This window comes from Podarcis filfolensis, assembly GCF_964270895.1.
Source record: "Podarcis filfolensis genome assembly, chromosome: 8".
NCBI classification, from domain to species: domain Eukaryota; kingdom Metazoa; phylum Chordata; class Lepidosauria; order Squamata; family Lacertidae; genus Podarcis; species Podarcis filfolensis.
This window is the reverse complement of record NC_139611.1, coordinates 42,782,447-42,801,789: the sequence shown is the minus strand read 5'-3', so window position 1 is coordinate 42,801,789 and position 19,343 is coordinate 42,782,447. Positions and strand designations below refer to the sequence as shown.

The 19,343-nt window shown below is 45.5% G+C and overlaps 1 protein-coding gene across 20 annotated transcripts in view; it reads left to right on the top strand.

Annotated features, from left to right (window-relative positions):
- ZFHX3 (zinc finger homeobox 3) overlaps nucleotides 1–19,343 on the top strand; it is a 257,142-nt gene that overhangs the window by 134,874 nt on the left and 102,925 nt on the right. For 17 of the 20 annotated variants that reach the window (XM_083626176.1, XM_083626174.1, XM_083626161.1 and 14 more), the window contains 2 exons: nucleotides 9,685–12,410; nucleotides 17,394–17,890. In XM_083626176.1, coding sequence (XP_083482302.1) covers nucleotides 9,731–12,410; nucleotides 17,394–17,890 — 3,177 coding nt within the window. In that variant the 5' untranslated portion in view covers nucleotides 9,685–9,730. The remainder of the gene's footprint in view (nucleotides 1–9,684; nucleotides 12,411–17,393; nucleotides 17,891–19,343) is intronic. The other 3 variants (XM_083626168.1, XM_083626169.1, XM_083626171.1) reach the window with 1 other exon arrangement.

Below are 19,343 nucleotides of genomic sequence, written 5' to 3'. Positions count from 1 at the left end.
GCTTATGCTGCTTTAGTATCTCAGTGGTATTGATTACCTTAACAGCTGTGCAACTGCGGTCAGCTTCTGTTAACCCCTGGTCTGCTGCAGGGACCTGTCTGCCCTGAAGGGGCTGGGTGGGAAAATGGGCTATATGTGTGTAGCCCAGGCAGTACTGCAACTTGACAAACAGAAAGCCAAAATGGCCAGCCAGGTGTAACCCTTAGTCCTGAAATACCTGACAGCTGAGCCTGAAGGTCTCAGGTGGCATAGACACTGCCTGGAGCATGAGGATTCTGATCAGACTCTGTATGGGCAGGGGCAAAATGGAGCACTCTGCCTACTTGTTGCTTGGACTCGTTACTTTTGGGGCCTTGAAATGGCTTCTTCTTGCCCTGGCTAAAATGAGTTGTCCTGGTCCTAGGGACAAGACTTTGCTTCTGGGGTCTTTCCTGTAAGACATAGTCTCCATATCAGACCCCCAAGGCTGGGTTCCACCTACCTATCTGCTTGATGCAGATTTGAATACCTGCTTATGTTGGGCATGAAACATGCCCTACTCTGCCTCATCCCTCAAAGCAAGAATGTATGGGTAGCCCCCCCTTTTTTGTTTGTTTGGGGAAGCTTCCTTTGCCCAGAGAGCTGGGTCTGACCCAGGGGAGGGCTTCATGCCCTTTGGCATTTGGACACTGGGTCTTGTGGCCCCATCCTTCTCATAATGGAATTTCCCATCATTTGCTGCCCTACTGATTTCTGATCAATGAAAATGAAATTGCATCACCTCCTCAGAGGCTCTACATATTGCTGCTGCTTCCAGCTGTTGTCAGTTCTGGTAATATAATCTCATCAGGCGTGTGAGAGGGTAATAAGAAATAAAAAATAAAGCCCTGCAATTAGCAGGAGGCCAAGCTGTAGGGTAACCATTTCAGTGCTGGTGTCCAGAACTATTGAGAGCTCTCTGCCTCTGCCCATCCCAAGGCCAAAGTAGCTCCTTTCTTCTGGTCTCCCTTGGGCATAGATGAACAGGAGTTGATTCCAAGGAGTGAGCCCAGAAACAATGCTCTGTCCTTTAAGCTGGGTTATCCCGTGGAGCTACCCATGAAAGAAATCTTGGGATCACAGTCGGAAACTCACCAGTAGCATATACTTAATGTGTTGCTGCTAATTTGCTTATTTTTTATTTTAACATGGTCTTAGGAAGGAAAAGGGGAAGACTGCTGTGTTGATTTATTCATTGGAATTTATATCCCACCCATACTACCATCAATTAGTTGTTTCCACTTCTCTTACTCTGTGCATGCAGATGTTCTGCTGAGCTATCTTAAATGCTTTCAGAGACCTTTTAGCTAGAAATCATCAACTATCTAGTGGCAGTGAGTTCATGGGGTGGGTCACATGTAGTGTAGTATATGGGGTGACTTCCAAGTTCTACTATTATATGGAGAAGGAGAAAACATTTTTTTTAATCACTTGCCACCTTTTTCATAAGTTTATAAGCTCCAGTTGTATGCTATCTTGTACTTAAACTGTCCCAAGCACTTTGGCTTTTCTTCATCAGGAAGTTGTCCCAGTTCCATGAACATTTTAATTGCCTTTTTGGTGGTGCTTTCAGCTCTACAGAAAAGGGCAGTGAAAATTTTCAGAGCGTTGGAGCATGTCAGGTGTGCAGTCAAGAAGGTTCTGACTTCTGACTGTTCTTGACTTTCCTCTATAGAAGCATTGTTCTAAAGATGTGCTCCCAGTAAGCCCATTTCTGTACGTTTATTGGCTGAAGCACACTGTAACCAAATATTTCCCCAGTATTATTAGAACAAAGCTAAAAAGAAGCATTTTCTCTAACATTTATTTGGGGCAGGTAGCATGTTCTTTAGTTGCTTAGACTTAAAACCACTTATTGAATGGCACCTTTTGGCAGAAGGAGGTGTTGTCTGAGAAATCTGGCCTGACCTGGCTGTGTTATTGCCCTGGGAAACTGTTCTCCCTCTTCCTGAGCCAGGGACTCAGACCTGCTGTGTTCCCTTCCTGGGTTGTCAAACATTTGCTTTGGCTTCCTGTGGCTTGGAAATCTGTTTACACTCAAGGGGCTGCCTGAAGATCAGAGGGCCTTGCTGTGCATCAGTCTGCCTTCATGTCTTGTGCCTACTTAGGCAGGCCGTGTTGTGTCATTCTTGTTAGTTTTGTCAGCTTACCAGTTCCGGCTGCTGGTGGCAAGCCGTGGGGGTGGGGGGTTCCTGAGAGGAAAGCCCCCACCTTCCTCTTAAGTCTGTCTTGCTTTGGGCCTTTTCCCCATTTGATCTGGTAGAGCAGAGGACATGTCCCTGTGTGGTTTCTAAGGAAGCCTCAAACTGAACTTGACCATTGCCCTTCTGGGAGCAGCCATTCCTCCTCTGGCTAGGAAACTCCAAGGCCCTTGCCAGAGATCAGGTCAGGATAGAGTGGCTGTGTCTGAGGGGAGGGGCTGTGATGTGTTTGCTTTCCTGTGTTTCCTTGCCCTCCCACAACTGCTTAGAGTTGTTTTGTGCCAGGTTTTGCCTCAGCCTGTATTCTAACCGCAGTGATGAGGTTGCTACACAGTCCCTGTACTGGCTGAGTTGGCAGCTTTCAGTTCCAGTCTGAGTTTATATTTGTGCTGGAAATAGCCGAGCTGAGGAAGTTGTGCCTCGCTTCTGGCACAAGGCTGATGCCTCTGGGATTGACCCCACTTAGAAGCCATTGTTGTGCTTGCTGGCGAAGCAGGAGAGAACCTTGTTTGCAGAATAGCAGGTTTTGATTTCTCTTTAAATGTCATTGCAGCAAAACTTTTAAATCTAGTCTGCAAAAGGTGAATTGCAGTTTGAATGCTTTAGACAGTCCACTTCTTGATTACTGAATGTACTGTTGCTTACTGATGAAAAAATAAATGTCTGAGAGTCCACTGCTAAATGTCTTCTTAAAAGTAAGTCTCACTGGGTTAATTGGGACTTACTGCTAGGTAAGTGTATAGAGGGTTACAGTTTGAATGAACCAGGAATCTTTCTAAAATCAGAGCCTCTCTGGAAGCCATTATGTTTTGTATCATGCGTTAGGATCGGTACCATAAGGCACATTTCTGGAGCTTCTTTCCTTGCTTCCCATTTGGCCAGTAATGGGTTTCATTCCCAGCATTCTGAGTGAAGTTCTGCCCTTGCTTTTTCCATACAACAAGCACCAGTTAAGAGCAACCCAACCACAGATATATTGCTGGGTTCAAAAGGTTTTCTTGCTCCTACACCAGGGGTCAGCAAAGTTTATCTTGCCTGGACCGGATCAGTCCCATGGAGATCCGTCTGTGGGTGGGTCGTGTGAGCCCGCCCGCCTGTGATTTCTGGTGCCTGCACGTGCACAGATGCGATTTCCGGCGCATCTCTGAGTTATTTGTGGGGCATAGGAATTCGTTCTCCCCCCCCCAAAAAAAAAATATAGTCCGGCCCACCACATGGTTTGAGGGACAGCCCACGGCTGAAAAAGGTTGCTGACCCCTGCTATACACAATATACAAAGTACAGTTGCACCATAGAATTGTTTAATGGCATGATGATATTGGCAATTTTATTTTCTATTCCTTTCCTAGTAATAAAATGGAATCCACAATTTTCACAGCTGCCACACACTGGATCAACATCTTCATGAGCTTTCTGCTGTGACCCCAAGGTCTCGTTCCTGATCAGTCAGTACCACTTCAGACCGCATTGGTGTATGAGTGAAATCTAGATTATTATTTTTTTGTTTTTTGCATGTGCATCACTTTACATTTGTTTACACACAATTGCATTTACCTTATCAATTTCCAGTTACTCAGTTTGGAAATATCCTTTGAGAGCTTTCCACAATCCATTTTGTTCTAGTAACCCTGAATTATTTGTGGTCATTTGCTATCTTAATGGTCACCCTTAATTCCAGGTCATCAGTGAATAAGTTAAAAAGCACATTTCCCAATACTGATCCATGGAGGACCCAACTTCTTATTCTTTAATTGTGAGAACTTGTCTAGTCATTCTTCCTGTTTTCTTCCTGTTCTTTAACCAGGTAGCTGATCCACAAGAGCACCTGTTGCCTTATCCTATAACTGCCAAACAAGTTCAGGAGTCTTTGATGAGGTGCTTCATTGAAAGCTTTTTGAAATGTTGAGTGTACAATGTTGATTGGATCACTACTAATTATATGCTTAGTTGTAGGGCTGGCCAATACCTGGTTTTCAGCATTGTGATATATCACCAGCTAAACATCACGATATCCCAATATACCACAATGTCTGAAATAAGGATGGAATCTATGTAGAGGGATTGGCTGGCTTCACAATTTTTCCTACACCGTGATTTTTCTCAGCGCCTGCTCTTGTGATTCACTGCCCCCTGCATGAGGTAGGGGAGAGCTGAGGCAGCAGAGTTAACGAGCTGCAGGAATCTAGGGAAGCGTTGGCTGACTTCACATTTTTCCTCACATTGTGATATTTGCATAGCACACACACACATACATTATGATTTGCGATATATTGCCAGGTCAAAAATTATGAAACAGATATCATGATATGGACTTCAAACCAGTTTGGGATGATATAACGATTTACACTTGATCTTAGCCAAAAGGCCGAGAAGCGATATATCGCCCAGCACTATGTAGTTGACACTTGCAAAGAACCGTAAAATGCTAGTGGGACTTATCATTGTAGAAACCATGCTAGTTCTGCTTCAGCAAGACTTGTTCTATATTTTTTGTAATTCTATATTTAATAATGTTTTCTACCTTTCCCCGGCATACAATTTTCCGTTTTTTTTTTTTTTAAAGTGGTGTTGCATTGGCCACTTTCCAGTCTTTCGGTATGGAGGCTGATCTTACAGATAAATTACATATTTTGTAGTGAGTGACTAGGGATCTGTTGCATCTTCGTACACAGGAAGATTTGGAGGAACTTTGGGTCTGCTGTGAACAGTTTGCTTTATACTTTGTGGATAAAATTGCTCACACTTGTTCTGATTTGGACACCACATTTTACTGTTAGTCTGGTTTAAACCTTCTGCTACTTTTATATCTTTGGATACCTTTCAGTTTGTGCAACACAAGGGGTGTGGATAGAATTCTAGCACTCTTCACAATCTACATAGGGCTTCCTTTCAAGGGTTCTACAACCAATTCATAATACAACTGCCATAATGTTGATTGGGTTGAGCTAAGAGGATGCATGAATCCAGTCTTGAATCAGCTTCATTAGCTTTTAGAGGCTTCCATACTCTGTTCAGAGAGTGCTGGTTTTGACCATTAAAACTCTAAATGTCCTGCACCCTAGGCAGCTCAAGGATCCCTGTCTCCCACTTGAACCTACCCAGTCCTCCTGCTATCTGGAAGAAAGCGGAGTGTCATCTGGGGCAGGGCCTTTTCCTGAATGTGGAACTCTCCTTAGTCGAGGCCTGCTGTATCTCTTCTTTATTGGTTTTAGGCAGTAGGCAAAGATGCTGTCTTCCATAGAGCCTTTGGGACCCTCTTTTGAGTTTGAAGGGGTTTCTTTGCTTGACTGGCTTCTGCTGCTGATTAATCAATTACTTATTGTTACTTATTCCAGTTATTTATGAATACATGAGAGATATTGAGCTCTCTTAAGGAAAGGCAGTAGTAAAAAGGTACAGTATGTTTTAAAGACCTTTTGAATGCCACAACTAAATACCACATGTTATCTGGGAGAGGGTTCTACCACTGCCACCTCCCCAAAGTTATTGGTGTTCTCTACTACTGTTGTGTTCTGTTTTGATCACTGTGGTAAGTTATATTTTGATCTTCAATTTTTCACCCCTCTTGGGGATGTTTTTAGTCAAAAGACAGGGTATATATGTTTTTAACATAAATAAGTTGTGGTATACCTTCAAGGTGTAACAGTGGAGACAGGGATTGGGGCCAGAGGGTTCCAGGAGCAGGGATGAATTGAAGCTGGGAAGAGCAAGAGCCTGGGGGGCTGCAATGAGAGGTGGTGATGGTGGGGGCTTTAGGTTCTTAGTTCCTTCTCTCTCTAACTGAAGATCATTGATTTTACGGGAAAACATGTTTACAGACAGTGCACTGATCGACCTGACTAGTTGACTTCTGCCTCCTTAAGTAAGAGCTACCTTTTCCTTAATGACTGGCTGATAGAGAGAGATGCAGTAGTGCTGGATGTGTAGAAGGAATTTGGACAGGCAAATTCTTTGTGGGGTGAATTTGTTTAAGCTGGGTTCAGCCCCAAGCTGAGATGTGTAATCTCTGTTTTGGGCTATGAGTTCAGACAGAGACAATTCATGGGGCCTATGCCTGCAGCCACCCCATTTCCCTTTAAGTGACTAGAAGCTCCGCATGAAGGGGGCCTGGTCCCTTTCAGCACAGTTTGTGTGACTGGTATTCATGGACCTGGTTGGTTGGCAGAGCATCCTTCTCAGGGCCTTTTGCTGGCATCTGATAAGAGCATAAAAGAGGTAGGATGGTGGCAAGAATACCTTTCCATGGTGTGTTTCCTTCATTGGTTAACTTGTTGGGTAGGGGGAAGGGCAGTCAGAGCAGCCGGGAGGCCAAAGAGCCCACCAATTAATTGGGAAGCATTTGCCGGTTTCTCTGGCCTGGCCTGCAGAGGAGATTGGCTTTCCTGTCAATAAACAAGTCCCTAGTGCAGCATCAAAGCCGCAGTCCTTTATCAATCGCAGCCTCTTCTTCCCGCTTGTTCCTGTAACTTACCAAGCATTTATGACATTGATTTTACAATCAGGCTGTTAACCCTCCCGCCCCATCAGCTCTGCCAACCCTATTGGCCCCACCTGTCAATCAGACAATTCACAGCCAATAGGATAAGTTTGCTGTAGTACCTCTGCTGAGAGTGCCAGATTTGTCCTCTTGGCTTTCCAGCTTGAGCAGCCAGTTATATTTTGCCCCCTACCCCAGTAAAACTTTTCAGATGAACCTTCAGCACTAAACCCTTAAAAAAAGGAGGAAGTTTGAGGAAGTTGCTGCTGAGCTTTCTGGTCCAGCAAGATTAGATGCAGAGCTATGGAGATTCCAGACACTGCAGAGAAGTGTTATATTGCCAGAGGAACAGGACAGAACATGTTTGAAGTGGGAGCCAAAAAGGAACTCCTCCATAAAAGATCTATCACTCTGAAGAAGTCTAACAAGGCCACCTTAGAAAGGCTGCTTTCCCTTATGCCGCTGGGGGAAGGCTGCACAGCTGTGAGCTGAACTTCTATCAAGTAGAGCCATGGAATGGGCCACCAAGGGCAGCTGCTGACTGGCCTCAGACAGACCTAGCTGAGCCAAGAGGGGCTTACAAGTGGAGATTGCTGTACTTGTTGTTATGCTGTATGCTGCCCTGTGCTCTAATAAGAGATAGGCAGTATATAAATAAAATGAGCAAATATTATAGTTTTTACATCTGGTGTCAATTTTGAGGACTCTGGGTTCCCTTCCAGCCAGGTGGTGTGGTTAGAGTGTTGGATTGGGACCTGGGAGACCATGGTTCAAATCCCCACTCAGCCATGAAGCTCACAGAGTGACCTTGGGCCAATCACTCGCTCTCTGCCTAACCTATCTTGCAAGGTTGTTGTGAGGATAAAATGGGGAGGAAGAGAACTATTTACACCACCTTGAGCTCCTTAGAGGACAGGTGGGATACAAATGCAATAAGCAAATAAACAAATTTTTGTTAATGCTGGAAATGTGAAGAGAGTGGCAAGAGTAGGAAGTCTTTAGGTCATTCAGGAAATTCCTATGGGCAGTGCTATTTTTATAGAAAAAGAGGTCAGGAACTCACCATGAATGCTTCCCTTGTTGGCAATGGTGCCCACCTGAGAGGTGCTGGAACTGAGTTCTGGTGAGTTCTGTCTATAAAAAAGCGCTGCCTGTGGGCAGTTGACTCAGGCGGGGGTGGCGGGGTGAGGACAACGGATGCTAATGAGCATCTCAGTTGCTGACAATGGAGAGATGGCAGGAGCAGACTTTGCTGTTTCAAATTTCAGGGATGCCCTGTGTGATGCCAAAATTTGGCGCGCGCCCCAGCTCTCGCCTTCTGTGCTGCTCAGTTCACTACATCTTAGTTGCGGCCCCCTGTGGCACCCTCTAGGCTCGATGCCCAGTGTGGCAGAATCAGTCACACTGCCCTAAATCAGCCTCTTGAATTGGGAGCTGTTGACAGGCATTGCTGCACTGAAGCGTTGCCTCAGGCTTCCCTGGTTTATTTGACTCCACCCTCTGAGCAGCCCTCAACAGGAAGTAGGAAGTGACTTCTGGCAGACTGGGCAACGACATCTTTTCACTGCTCTTCAGCTGCACTGTGTTGGTGACCTTAGCCTTGTGCTGCCCTGTTTCTACCTGAATTCTTCCAAGCCCGTCTATCCGCTTCATTCCTCTTTAGTTACTGCCTGCCTTCAGGCTCCTCTTCCTTTCCCCTTACTCTCAGCAGCTGTAGGCAGAGAGGAGGTATCATTCTCCAGGTAATCAAGCTTGGCTACCATATGCTAAAAGTCCAAAGTGCATTCTGTCAGTCTGTGGAACCCATTAGACTCCAGCAGGTGTCAAGTGGAATTTAAATGTGATCAAAGTGTCTCAAGATAGCTGCCAGGATGATCCTTTGGGGAATGAGGACTAAAACGTGAGAGGCTTGAATGGTAGCGACACCATCAATGTATATGTTCCAAACTCAGATTGCAAAGTGACAAAATTGCACACTGTTTGAAAAATACTCCCTTTGCCCTCTGCTTGGCTGAACTGGTCATGACTCTGCTGTGAATATAGATGGTGTTGTTAATCAGGCCTGATCCCACATAACAAGGCTGTGAGTGAGAAGAGATGTTTGGCACAACTGACACACCTAAAATTCAGAAACACCTCACTGTAGGACAAGGGTGTGATCTGCATAGTCAGTGCTATAGAACTTCCTCTTTTTTGCCTGCCTAATAGACACATGGCGCTTGATCTGGAGTACTGCATAAAGAGGCAGTCGTGGATGGCTTTCTCTTGCCATCAGTATATTGCATGTTCATTATTCAGAGCCCTCCCTCAGTAGCTTAAACTCTGGAGGCTGGCATACCATTCCTGTCTAGCCTACTTCATGTTTTTGTTTTTGTTTTACAAGGCAGTGCATAAAGTGGAGCTACTTTCAGCAAGTACACAGATAGACCTGCTGTGCCCCCCTTGCAGGTGCCAGGGTCCAGCTCCCATTAACAAACAATTTATTTTATTTATTAAATTTCTATACTGCCCTTCATCTGAGGATCACAGGGTGGCTTACAATATAAAAACACAAAAATACATAAAACCTAACCAAAACACCACCACCACCCCCAGTTAAAGGTCCACAGATTAGCCAAAAGTCTGGGAGAAGAGGAATGTTTTTTCCTGGTTCCTGAATAAGCTTTGGGAAACAGATTTAATTTTTTTATTGTTTGGTACTTGAATGAGTGAGGGGCTTTCCAAGAGCTCCTTCCATGCTGCTTTGACTGCCATAGTGCTGATGGGTTTTAGTGTTCCTGATAACTTCTGCCCATCCGTGCTTTCCTCCCACTATATTTTCCAGGCTTGGCAACAGAGAGTAGCTGCTTTATTGGGTGAGGGGGCTGTGTGCATGTCTCGTCTGCTCTGTGTGGAAATGTGGCCTATTCTTTCTCCTGACTGACTGCTTCTCTCTCTCTCTCTCTTTCTCTTTCTCTCTCTCCCTCTTCCCTCTTTTTCTGCCTTTAGGTCCGAACCAAACTGGGTGCAATGAACGCTCCATGCAGGCCTCGCCATGGAAGGCTGTGACTCATCTGTCATCTCGGGGAAGGACAATGGGTGTGCTATTCCTCAGCACCAGCAATGGACTGAACTCAGCAGCACCCACCTCCCCAGCAAACCTTGTAACATGGAGCCATCTGCAGCGGAGAGCCATGAAGCCCTAGACAACCGGCGGGCTCCTTTCAGTGAGCACTCCGCAGAAAGTGTCGTTGCCTCTGGCTCCAGCACTGAGCCAGCCAGCAAGGAGGTCAGCTGTAACGAATGCTCCACCTCCTTCGCCAGCTTACAGACCTACATGGAGCACCACTGCCCCAGTGCCCGTCCGCTCCTCCCTCTGCAAGAAGACTGTGGGAGTGACACTGGCGAGGAGGGAGATGAGGAAAGTGATGTAGAGAATCTGGCAGGGGAGATAGTCTACCAGCCAGATGGCTCGGCATACATTGTTGAAAGCATCAGTCAGCTGATCCAAAGTGGGGGGGTCTGTGGGGGTGGCAATGGCACCAGCAGTGGGACGCTCCCATCACTCTTTATGAACTCTCTCCCCAGTGCTGGGAGCAAGCAAGGCGAGGCAACTTCGGCTGCGCCTGTCTACCCACAGATCATCAACACTTTCCACATAGCCTCATCCTTTGGGAAGTGGTTTGAGGGCTCGGACCAGGCCTTCCCGAATACCTCAGCCCTGACAGGGGTTAGCCCTGTCCTGCACAGCTTCCGCGTTTTTGATGTGCGCCACAAAAGCAACAAGGATTACCTGAACAGCGATGGTTCTGCCAAAAGTTCCTGCGTATCCAAAGATGTTCCCAACAATGTGGACCTGTCCAAATTTGATGGCTTTGTGCTTTATGGAAAGCGGAAGCCCATCCTGATGTGTTTCTTGTGCAAGCTCTCCTTTGGATATGTCCGCTCATTTGTGACCCATGCGGTGCATGACCATCGAATGACTCTGAGCGAGGAGGAGCGGAAAATTCTTAGCAATAAGAACATCTCCGCTATCATCCAAGGAATAGGCAAAGACAAGGAACCCCTTGTAAGCTTTTTGGAACCAAAAAACAAAAACTTTCCACACCCTTTAGTTTCCACAGCTAACCTCATAGGCCCTGGACACAGTTTCTATGGCAAATTCAGTGGGCTCCGCATGGAAGGGGAAGGGGGTACCCAGGTTGGGGCTGCCAGTGGAGCAGAACAACCCCAGTCGGGCCTCTTGGCCTCTGGGGCTCTCTTGAACCTTGGAGGGCTAACAAGTTCAGCTTTGAAGACCCCAATTACCTCAGTCCCCCTGGGCCCACTGGCTTCCAGTCCAACAATATCCTCCGAGGGGAAGGAGGACCCTGGGATAGTAGAGTATGAAAAGCAAGACCTGGCTGACCAGGACAGCCTCTCAGAGAAAATTGAGCCAGCTGGGGAGGACGAGGAGGAGGAAGAGGACGAGGAGGAGGAAGAGGACGAGGAGGAGGAAGATGATGAGGGGTGCAAAGGGCTGTTCCCAAGCGAGTTGGAGGATGAATTGGAGGAAAGACCTCCTGAGGAGTCTGGGGCAGTGGCAGGCAGCGGCAGCAGCAAAAAGGACCTTGCTCTCTCAAACCAAAGCATTTCTCCCTTAATGCCTAATGTGCTCCAGACTCTGTCCAGGGGCACAGCTTCTTCTAGTTCTAATTCTGCTTCTTCCTTTGTCTTTGATGGTGCAAATAGGAGGAATTGTTTAAGCTTTAACAGTGAGGGCAGCAGGAGGCTCGACTTCAGTGATGAAAGTGCCAATAAAGACAATGCCACAGTACCAGAACCAAATGAGAGTGTTGAGGGTGAAGACGGGAGCTGCATTTCCCATCACCAGCATGTGGGGCCCCTGTGTGAGCTTGGGGGTGGGGAGTGCCCTTCGGGGAGCGGTGTGGAGTGCCCCAAGTGTGACACCATCCTGGGCTCCTCACGGTCACTTGGCGGCCACATGACCATGATGCATTCACGAAACTCGTGTAAGACGCTCAAGTGCCCCAAGTGTAATTGGCACTACAAGTACCAGCAGACGCTTGAGGCTCACATGAAGGAAAAGCACCCAGAGCCGGGGGGTGCGTGTGCCTACTGCAAAAGCGGGCAGCCCCACCCACGGCTGGCACGGGGCGAGAGCTACACATGTGGTTACAAGCCTTTCCGCTGTGAGGTTTGTAACTACTCCACTACTACCAAAGGCAACCTCAGTATTCATATGCAGTCTGACAAGCATCTCAACAACATGCAGAACCTGCAGAATGGAGGTGGGGAACAAGTTTTCAGCCACACTGCTGGGGCTGCGGCGGCGGCGGCGGCAGCTGCTGCTGCGGCTGCTGCTGCCGCCACCAACATGGGTAGCAGCTGTGGGGCCCCCTCCCCCACCAAACCAAAAAGCAAACCAACCTGGCGGTGCGAGGTTTGTGACTATGAGACCAACGTTGCCAGGAACCTTCGCATTCACATGACCAGTGAGAAGCACATGCACAACATGATGCTGCTTCAGCAGAACATGAGCCAAATGCAGCACAACCGCCACTTGGGCCTGGGCAGCCTGCCTGCTGAGGCTGAGCTGTACCAGTACTACCTGGCTCAGAATATGACCCTGCCCAACCTCAAGATGGACAGCGCTGCGTCTGAGGCTCCATTCATGATGGGCAGCTTCCAGATGGATCCCACCAACACAATAGCATCCATGGCCCCATCTCTAGGTGAGGTGACCTGAGTTCGCCCTGTGATTCTTTGTGGGGGGTTGTGCATAGATATTCTCAGCTGGGGTCTGCAACTGGGAAGAGCCATGGAAGAAATGGTGTGCAAGAGTGGCTTTTCGTGGGTCATGAGATGTGTTCAGGTTTCTTGTTTTCTCTGGGCAGCATGTTTACATCTCTTAGCAAATTTTGTGAGTTTAAGAACATCAAAAAGGTTATGAAGAGGGCAATCTGCCATCAGACTCCTGCAGACATGCATATGTTAGATGCTTCATTCTTGTACCTCTGCCAACCTATTCTAAAAGTTTCTCTTTTTACATGAGGGTTAGGAATATGTTTATGAAGGAATAGGGCAAAACCCAGCTTTCATGTTTGTTCCATGTGTGTGGTGAATGCAGCAGACCTAGTGGTAACGGTGAATTGGCAGGCCTGAATTGCTAGAAACCCGAAAAATAAAGAATAACTTCTTGCCCCCCCCCACTTTCTTTAGCATTTCAGCTTAAACCTAGGCTGATATTTATACAGGTGAGCGATCACTTGAATCATGCTGATTTTCATATTGTCAGAATATGCATATGCCTCCATCCTCCTTTTTCTGGAGAAAGCAGGAGAGCTGTGATTATTACTGCATTCATTAGGGGAACTAACCAGACAGGTTTAAACTTTTGTTATATACTAATATATATATATATATATATATATATATATATATATATATATATATATATGACACACACACACATAAAATCTGCAGTAACCTTTTGGAAGAAGAACTGTGTGATGTTTCAAACAGAGCAGGGCTTATTGTGACACCACCTTTTGAATATTTAATATTAAAGTGTTTTCCCACATGGTAATAATGGTAGGGTTTTTTAGCACTAACATATCACAAGAAAAGCCTATGTTTAATTCTATCATTAATCTGGTGTATATAACACTTTTATCAACTTTATATGTACTTGGGTGAAGCACTTTTCAGTAGGGTTGATTGAAAGGGTTCCCCTACTTAAACATCTTGTAGGAGTTATTTCACTTCAAGGCCAATCTGCTAGCTCTTTGGATGTCTTTTGTTTGGGAGGGCTTAGTTGAAATTTGGATGTAGAAAATGGGTGTTTGTTGTTAGCAGAGTTTGCTGCTTTTAAACAACTGCAGTGGTACGTGCGTATGGAAGTCACTATTTTTTGTAATCTGTGAAATGGTACAATTCTGAGTGTAGTGGCTCGGCAACCTCTTCCTGGAGTGTGTCAAGCCAACCTCCTGCTGAGACTGAGAGATTCAGGCTGGGGGTGGGGGCAACATGACATCCCCACATTGTTAGCAAAGCAATTTCTCCCCCTCCCTATGGATGCATCTAAAGCTGTAAGAAAGGCCATCCTGTGGCTGCAACCTTGGACTGAGTGGAGGGTGTGCAGAAGAGCCAGGTTTGGCTCCAGCAGACTCGTGACCATTGTTTTATTGGAGAAAAGGGAGATGGAGATGTCACTTTCTCATTTTATGTAGCCTGTCTTTCACATATCAGTAGATACTTTCATACTGGGAGTTTTGCAGGGAAATGAGTGACTTTTCTTCCCATACAGAAAACAGTGTGTAGTAGTATAATCTGCTCTGAAACAGGGCAGGGAGAGGGAGGGAGAAATCATGCTTTTAAGATTTCTTCCCCTGAACTAAGCATCAGATACAGACCTGAGAGACCTGCCCTTTGTGTCTTTCTATGTTTGAAGTTCAGAGAAATCCCTCCTTTTGGAAACTGCAAGCTTTTCAGACAACTCTGTTTATAATTTAGCTGTTCTTTCAAAGTCTCTTGTCTCAAACAGATTCCGTGAAAATTCCCAATTTTTTTATTGGGCATCTTGTGAAATGTTTTAAAGCATTGAAAACTCCATTGTTCTATGATATGAGTCCAAACTCAGCATTACTGCTGTTTAGACAACGAGAATTATAGGTAATAGTTGCTGTAGGAGGAAATGCTACAAAAACTAAGAAGCCATTGTCTGAAGAAGAACAGGTGTTTTAAAGGACTATGGCAGAAGGGAGATGATGGAAAGTAGATGAGGGTGGCTTGAGAGTGGAAAGATTGTTTTGACTGTGATGTTCCTGCACCTAGCTGTCCAAACAATATTTTTCTTGTGCAGGATGAATCAAGGTGACTGTGTGTAAAGCATTGGTGCATATGATTTTGTAGAAGTCTGTACTAAAGTGAAAAATTCTGCGTGTGAGGGTGAGAGAAAGCATTTAAAAGTAAGGCAGTCTATGGGTTTCATTCAATGTAGTGCTAAGTTAAACTTATTTAGATGTATTATTGTTCCACTGGTGAAATGTTTTGCATCAGTGGAATGTTTTGAGTGAGAGAATGCAGAAGCAGGTTACTGATAGATTTGTTGCACAGTAGATTGCGAAATCTATTGCACAGTATGTGACTGCTAGGACAGCAGTTCCATTGGATTCCTCTGTTGTACAACATTAAAATTCACCCATCTGCTAGCATCACTTGCACTTGTGGACAGAGAGTATTGGATACAGCCTTATGAACACAACCTCAAATTCCTCTGCTTCTGTGCTGCATTTTTAATGTGCTGTACTGGTCTCTCATACCCCCATGAGGGTAGATTGCTTGTTTCCATTTTAAAGGTGGCAAGTAAGCTGAGATGACTGAACAGGAAATGGAATAGCCCAGAGTAGGCTATTGTTCTCACTGCTGGACTCCATGTTTGGGATGCTGTTAGTTTGGCTAGAGTGTACAACTGCAGTACTGTGTTCCCTACCTAGTTGCCTTTCCTGAAAATGCAGAATTCGGGTCTTCATCATGCTTTAACAAATGGGCTAGTGGGTAACACTGGTTCATTCACACATCATGCCAAATCATGGTTTGCCCTGATCTTGGAGTTGACCAATTGTACAGCTGACAAATTTTTAGAGCTGCCTGTCTGCCTCTGTTTCTGCCTCAGCGGTCCACCTTCATCTTCATGATGCAGTAAACTCTGGAGGCAGGTCAATGACTATAGCTGTGGTTTGCCAATCCAAGCATGATACACGAAACCATAGTTAAGCTGTGGTTTGATGTGATATCTGAATTGCACCAGTGCATTCCTCATGGGAATTAGTATGACTTCCTTCCTGAACTTGTGGCACCCAAGGGGCATAGCTAGGGTTGTGGCAGGGGGATTCTGCTTAGAGATGTAAAATTATTAGGCATTTTGAAGCAATGGAAGAAAACTGCTTGTTTGGGGGAGGGGATTTGGGCAGGTGATAGAAAAAGCAAATATATTCAACATTCCTTTTTGTCAGAACCAAATGTCCTTTACTGCATTAAGAACATGAAGTTGCATGGTAGTTTGATATATATTAAATGTAAAAGTACACATTCCTTCACTCTTACTAAAACAATGATAAACCAAAGGTCACAAATGGAACTGTAACTTGTTCCACCATATTGTATTAACTGCATTTATTATTTTGCCAGGTGGGAAAATAGAAATAAATAAAAGCTGAAAATAGAAACCATTAACATCCTAGTAAACAAAGGGGGGGGGCTTTTAAATTGAGCTTAGAATCAGTATGTAGCCCTCAGTGTGGTTGTGCAGAAAATATGAGAGAGCACTCAAATAGAAAATAACCATCCCTGTAATATAATTAAATAGTAATACTAAATCTGAATATTTTCAGTTAATCTTAATTGTGTCACTGAACTCTTCAATAGTATGTCATCATATGTAGTCAGGCTACAATCCTCTACACACTTACAAGGAAGTAAGCCCCATTAAACTGAGTGGAATTGGATTGGATTGCAGGTGTCACCTTAGCTGTAGACAAAATTTAAATTTAATTTATTTAATTTATATATGATTTCATCTCAGCAAATATATCCTTGAATATACCAGTAGGACTTATTTTTCATCTTAATCAGACTAAATGTCTCAAATACCACTTTCAGCTCAATGGGCTTCAGAAAATTCAGGCACTGAAATGAGCTTAAGTCTGTCATAAATTTAGTTTTCATCCTTGATTTGGGGTGCTAGTGCTGGTTCAAACATTTATCAGTTTAATTTGATTTGATGTAGTACAGGGGTAGGAAACCTCAGGCCCAGGGCCAAATGTGTCCCCCCCGCCAGGCCTCTATCAGGCCCTCAAAACTTTTCCTGGGCCACACCCCCTCATTGGCCCTGCCTTGCAGCCTGGGTGATTTTGCTTGGCTTGAATGTGTCCTTGAACTCTTAACAATGCCTCTTGCTTGTCTGAATGAAAGGCAGAGAGGAAGGTCTGTAGAAACTAGCTTACTGTGCAAAGGTGCCACTTCTGCCTCTTCTGCTATGGTAAGCGGCCTTTGGAAGGTTGCCCCTTAGGCTCAAAAATGTTCCATAACCCTGACGTACCAGCTGGAGGAATCTGAGGCAAGTGGAAAGATACATTGAGGGCTGTGTTGAGCATAGGCCATGCCACTGTGTTGTCAGGGCAATATGCTTGGAATGCTCTCAATTTAGAGCACATACCTGGGGATATTCAGCAGTGTTTGAAAGTACTTTTCCAACATCGTGAGAAAGATGTTGCCTGTTGAATAATCTCATCAAACACAGCAACAATGCATATCCCTTGCAACACTCTCTTTGATCTAAGAGGCTTGCAACAATGTGAACTGACAGTTACTTTTTAAAAATAAAATTGATATTATTTTAATAATCATTGCAGGGCTGTTGTTTTTTTCAAAAATTCTGCATTTATTATTATAAAGGATAAAATATTTATTAGCTTTTCCCCAATTTCCAGTATGTCCATTTCAGGCCTTGGAAACTAAAAGGGGGAAAGTGGGGTTCTGTTTCCAGTTTCACCCTGTTTCTAGCCCAGGTCTTCATGCCTCAAGGTCTGTAGGAGCTTCTTTGGCCAGGACCCTTCTAGATGCACTGCTGTCATGAAGTGGGAATGAGTTGCTGCCCTCCACCCTGCTTGTTTCTGCAGAGCTTTTCTGACTGACTTTCTTCTTTCTCTGTGCAGTGGGTGGAGAGATCCCCCTGGACATGCGGCTTGGGGGTGGGCAGCTGGTGTCTGAGGAGCTAATGAACCTGGGGGAGACGTTCACGCAGACCAATGACCCTTCGCTGAAGCTTTTCCAGTGTGCCGTGTGCAACAAGTTCACCACAGACAATTTGGACCTGCTGGGGCTGCACATGAACGTGGAGCGCAGCCTGCCTGAAGAGGAATGGAAGGCTGTGATGGGGGACTCTTATCAGTGCAAGTTGTGTCGCTACAATACGCAGCTCAAGGCCAATTTCCAGCTCCATTGCAAGACTGACAAACACGTGCAGAAGTACCAGCTGGTGGCACATATCAAGGAGGGGGGCAAGGCCAATGAGTGGAGGCTCAAGTGTGTGGCTATTGGGAACCCCGTGCATTTGAAATGCAATGCCTGTGAGTATTATACCAACAGCTTGGAGAAGCTGCGTCTCCACACAGCGAACTCCAGGCATGAGGCCAGCCTGAAACTCTACAAGGTAAGGAAGACCCAGTTTTTCACATGCTTTTGCTGTTGGGTGGGACAGTGCAGAAAAACTTCGGCAGCTTGCCTTGAACACCAGTTCAGTTTCATTTATTCCTAGCTTGGCTAAGAGTAGCTTTTCCAGAAGGAATTCTGAGACTGGGTGCCAGTGCAAGGATGTCAGCGGACATGTAACCCACAGAGCTGCTACTCTTTCTATTGGCTCACCACCTGCAGCCCAATTCTAGGAGAGCCATTTGTTGAGGAGAGGCAGTATTTGCAGAATGTCACTTCCTCCTATAAGGAAGATAATTCTTTGGGTAGGGAATGCACATTTATGTGTGGTTTGTACTAAGGGGTGGGGTGACCTGGCTGTTTCTGTTCTTGTGGTGCTGTTGTTTGTTGCTGCCATGCCTATTAGTTGTGCTGTTGCATTCGTATTTTATGCCAGAAATGTGCACATCTCCTTAGCCTTTCTCAATATAGAGCTCCAAGGCACACAGGTGTTCATGGATCACACCTTTCATTTATACATCCTGTGCATTGGTGTACCTGCAGCAAAGTGGCGGGCCAGAGAGGAGGGATGGTTGTAATAGGGCTCTGCTGCCAAGCAGGTTTTTCTCCTCCTCTAGTATATCCTCATTGCCTCTGTCTTACCTCTCTGTCAGCTGCTTCTGGCTGCAAATTTCTGTTCCCCCCGCCCTGCCCCCACGCAATCCATGTAGGCTAGAAACCGAGAAGCTCTGCATATACAGTAAATAGTCCTTTCACTTGCACGGCAGAATTGCTCCAGACATTTCTATTGATTTTCACTGGACTTAAAGCTTCACCTTTTTCTCTAATCATCCCATAATGGCTTTAGTATGAACAATCAGGTACAAATTGCTATAAATCTAAGCAGCTTCTAAGCAGCTTCACTTCATGTACCTTCCACTCACTTATACATGCTGTCTTACTGCTTTCATCTGTTTTCTTCAATTTTCTGTTCTACTTGTTCTGCCTCTCTCCAGCCCTCCTCCTGTTTGCTAAAGGGTATTGCCCTCTTGGTGCTGGGTTCACTCTTACTCTCTCTTGGCTGCTTCTTGACTGTCTGGCCCAAAGTTGGCTATTGGCAAGTTTCAGGAGACCAGAGTAACCTGTTACTGAGTATTTGGCCTGGCATAACAGAGCTACAGGTACTTATGACCCCAAGTAGGCTTTGCTTGGTTCTGAAAATAAACCTAGGCTAAGTGAGCATGTAAATGTTCACCAGGGGATGACCATTGCAGGAGACTTTACTGATGTACGTTATTGTGTGTTAAGGGGCTAGTTGAGCTGCATGGAGCCACAGCCAAACTGTGGAGCTATGTCAGCAATGAGCATTACATGGTCTCCCTCCAGGATGGGTGGGAAATGGGAAAGGTAGTTGGGGCAATGTGATAGATCTTCTTGCCTATGCAGCGAGCTTCTGCTGATGTTACCTACCTGCT